The following is a 2,246-nucleotide window of genomic DNA, read 5'->3' on the forward strand; positions in this document are numbered from 1 at the left end:
AGGAATGGGGTAATTAGTTTTAGCCCCTGCCAGCTTTGGCATTAGCTGTCTTTGTCTGCAGCGAGTTATATCTTACAGGACTTTCTGTTAGATGCTAAGCCCAGTATTGGTGATGTGAGGGAAACTGGTGCCCCTTTGGGGTGCCCTGTTTAGCCCACAGTGTGAGAAGTGTCTTTGCGAGGAAAGCGAGGGGAAATTTTGTGGTTCTCATCAAGTCTTTCAACTGGATCATGAGGAGGAGGTGAAGAACCAAGGGAATGGAATTTCTTGTGAGTGTTGTGTTCTGATTTCCTTCAGGAATATAATCATGCGGGAATTGGCTCCCCAGTTCCATATCCCCTGGTCCATCCCAACAGAGGCAGAGGACATTCCCATTGTCCCCACAACTTCAGGCACCATGTGAGTACCTGCCATCTTCTTCAAATGATGTCAGTGATGGCTACATGACATGAGGGACTAAGTGTCAGCCCTGTCCAAGGGCCTGCCACCACCAGCAGCATGGCATCCTCCACCTGCTGCACTGCTTGCAGCCCTGGAACGCCTGTGGAAAGGCTCAGCCATGCACACAGAAGGTGTGCACACAGGTGGGAGGTTAGTTGTAGGTTTGATGAATGCAGATAAGCAGTCACTGAAGAAATGACAGAAACTGCTCACATGGCTTTCAAAGGGCCCAAATTGTTGATGAGGACAGGACACAGCTCAGGGCATTGCTGTAGCTGGCTGCTGTTTAGAGACAGTGTGTGTTGAGCTGCCAGTGACATGGGTGGAAACAGCTGAAATGGGTGAAATGGCTGCCAAGTGTATGGGTCAGGCACTTGGCAGCCCCTCATTTGATACTTTTGGCCTTACATAAGGCTAAAAGACCAAAGGCACAAGTTTCTTTGTGATCCTCAACACACTGGTACAAAACCGGATGACCTGGTATTGTCTGCAGAGCTTTAACTGCTTCTGCAGCCTTGGGACTTGTGCCTGATTTAGTCTGGGAGAAGTTCTGCCACTGAGAAGGAAAGCAACTGTCTGAAGGATGGAACTGAAAGTACAACGGGAAACTACTCCCTGGTGGCAGTTCTGGAGTGTAGGGATGCGTTTGTCAGGTATATGTTGTGTTTCCCCAGGATGGAGCTGCGCTGTGTTATCGCAGTGATCCGGCATGGAGATCGCACCCCAAAGCAGAAGATGAAGATGGAAGTGAAGCATCCTCGGTAAGAGCTAAGGCAAGAAGGTGCTGTGTTTATGGGAAGGGAGAGGGGGCAGGAGCAGAGGGCTGCGTGGATAGGATGCAGTGCTTTTTCCTCTGTCCAAGAAAATGCTTTCTGCCCCATTGAAGGAGTCTCCTTCCCCCATATTGATCCCGGCACCTTTGTGTGAACACTGGGAGAGAGGGTGAAGGTGTGCTGAGTGCTGCAAAGGGAAGTGCCCCACTAAGTGAGAAGGTGGTGGCTGCTTCCCCTTCGTGTCTGTGGTTGGAAACACTTGTTTTTCAGAACCTTTGAAGCACGGGGAGGTGCCAGTAGGCTGCTGGTTCTCCCTGAAGGGCAGAGACTGGATGCACATGTAGGGATGACACTCCTTGTATCACTGAAACAGCAGAAAATGGATCAGTGTTCTTTGTTCTCTGTTCAGGTTCTTTGAACTATTTGAGAAATATGATGGATACAAGACAGGGAAGTTGAAGCTGAAGAAACCAGAACAGCTACAGGTGAGTGAGTCCATTCTGAGGTTACCATGTGGGACATGCAGGTAACACAGATCCCAATGTGAGGCAATTCTTTGGGAGGGTGTCACACAGACACTCCCTTGTCTCATTCCCACCCCATGCACACTTGGCTGAGTGAGAGCAGGAGAGCAGACTGAAACCTGCTCCTTTCTGATATGCAGACTGTAGGATGGGGATGACTGGTACAGCTTGCCTGGCTGCTGTGGTTGTCTCTGGTGACAGATGGGTCCAGGCTAGGGAGTGGGAGGTACCTGCTTGGTTTGGGGCTGGAGCACAGGGTGGGGATGAAGCAAACTGCAGTGTGGAGGTTTGTCCTGCCTGAGCTGTGTCTTACGAAATGATGTGTCTGTGTGGACCTGCTGCTGGGTGAAGCTGTGTGGAGGCCTCACAGGAGGACGGGGTGAGTCTGAGGCAGAACTGCTGTCCCCTTTCCAACAGGAGGTGCTGGACATCGCGCGGCTGCTCGTGGTGGAGTTGGGAACCCACAGCGACTGTGAGATTGAGGAGAGGAAATCCAAGCTGGAACAGC

The 2,246-nt window shown here is 51.1% G+C and overlaps 1 protein-coding gene across 1 annotated transcript in view; it reads left to right on the top strand.

Moving 5' to 3' along the window:
- LOC103803766 (inositol hexakisphosphate and diphosphoinositol-pentakisphosphate kinase 1-like) overlaps nucleotides 1-2,246 on the top strand; it is a 28,012-nt gene that overhangs the window by 4,416 nt on the left and 21,350 nt on the right. The window contains exons 9-12 of the mRNA XM_009076338.1: nucleotides 298-399; nucleotides 1,116-1,202; nucleotides 1,624-1,699; nucleotides 2,156-2,244. Of these exons, the coding sequence (XP_009074586.1) occupies nucleotides 298-399; nucleotides 1,116-1,202; nucleotides 1,624-1,699; nucleotides 2,156-2,244 (354 nt within the window). The remainder of the gene's footprint in view (nucleotides 1-297; nucleotides 400-1,115; nucleotides 1,203-1,623; nucleotides 1,700-2,155; nucleotides 2,245-2,246) is intronic.

This window comes from Acanthisitta chloris, unplaced genomic scaffold (assembly GCF_000695815.1).
Source record: "Acanthisitta chloris isolate BGI_N310 unplaced genomic scaffold, ASM69581v1 scaffold30756, whole genome shotgun sequence".
In the NCBI taxonomy this organism is placed as follows: domain Eukaryota; kingdom Metazoa; phylum Chordata; class Aves; order Passeriformes; family Acanthisittidae; genus Acanthisitta; species Acanthisitta chloris.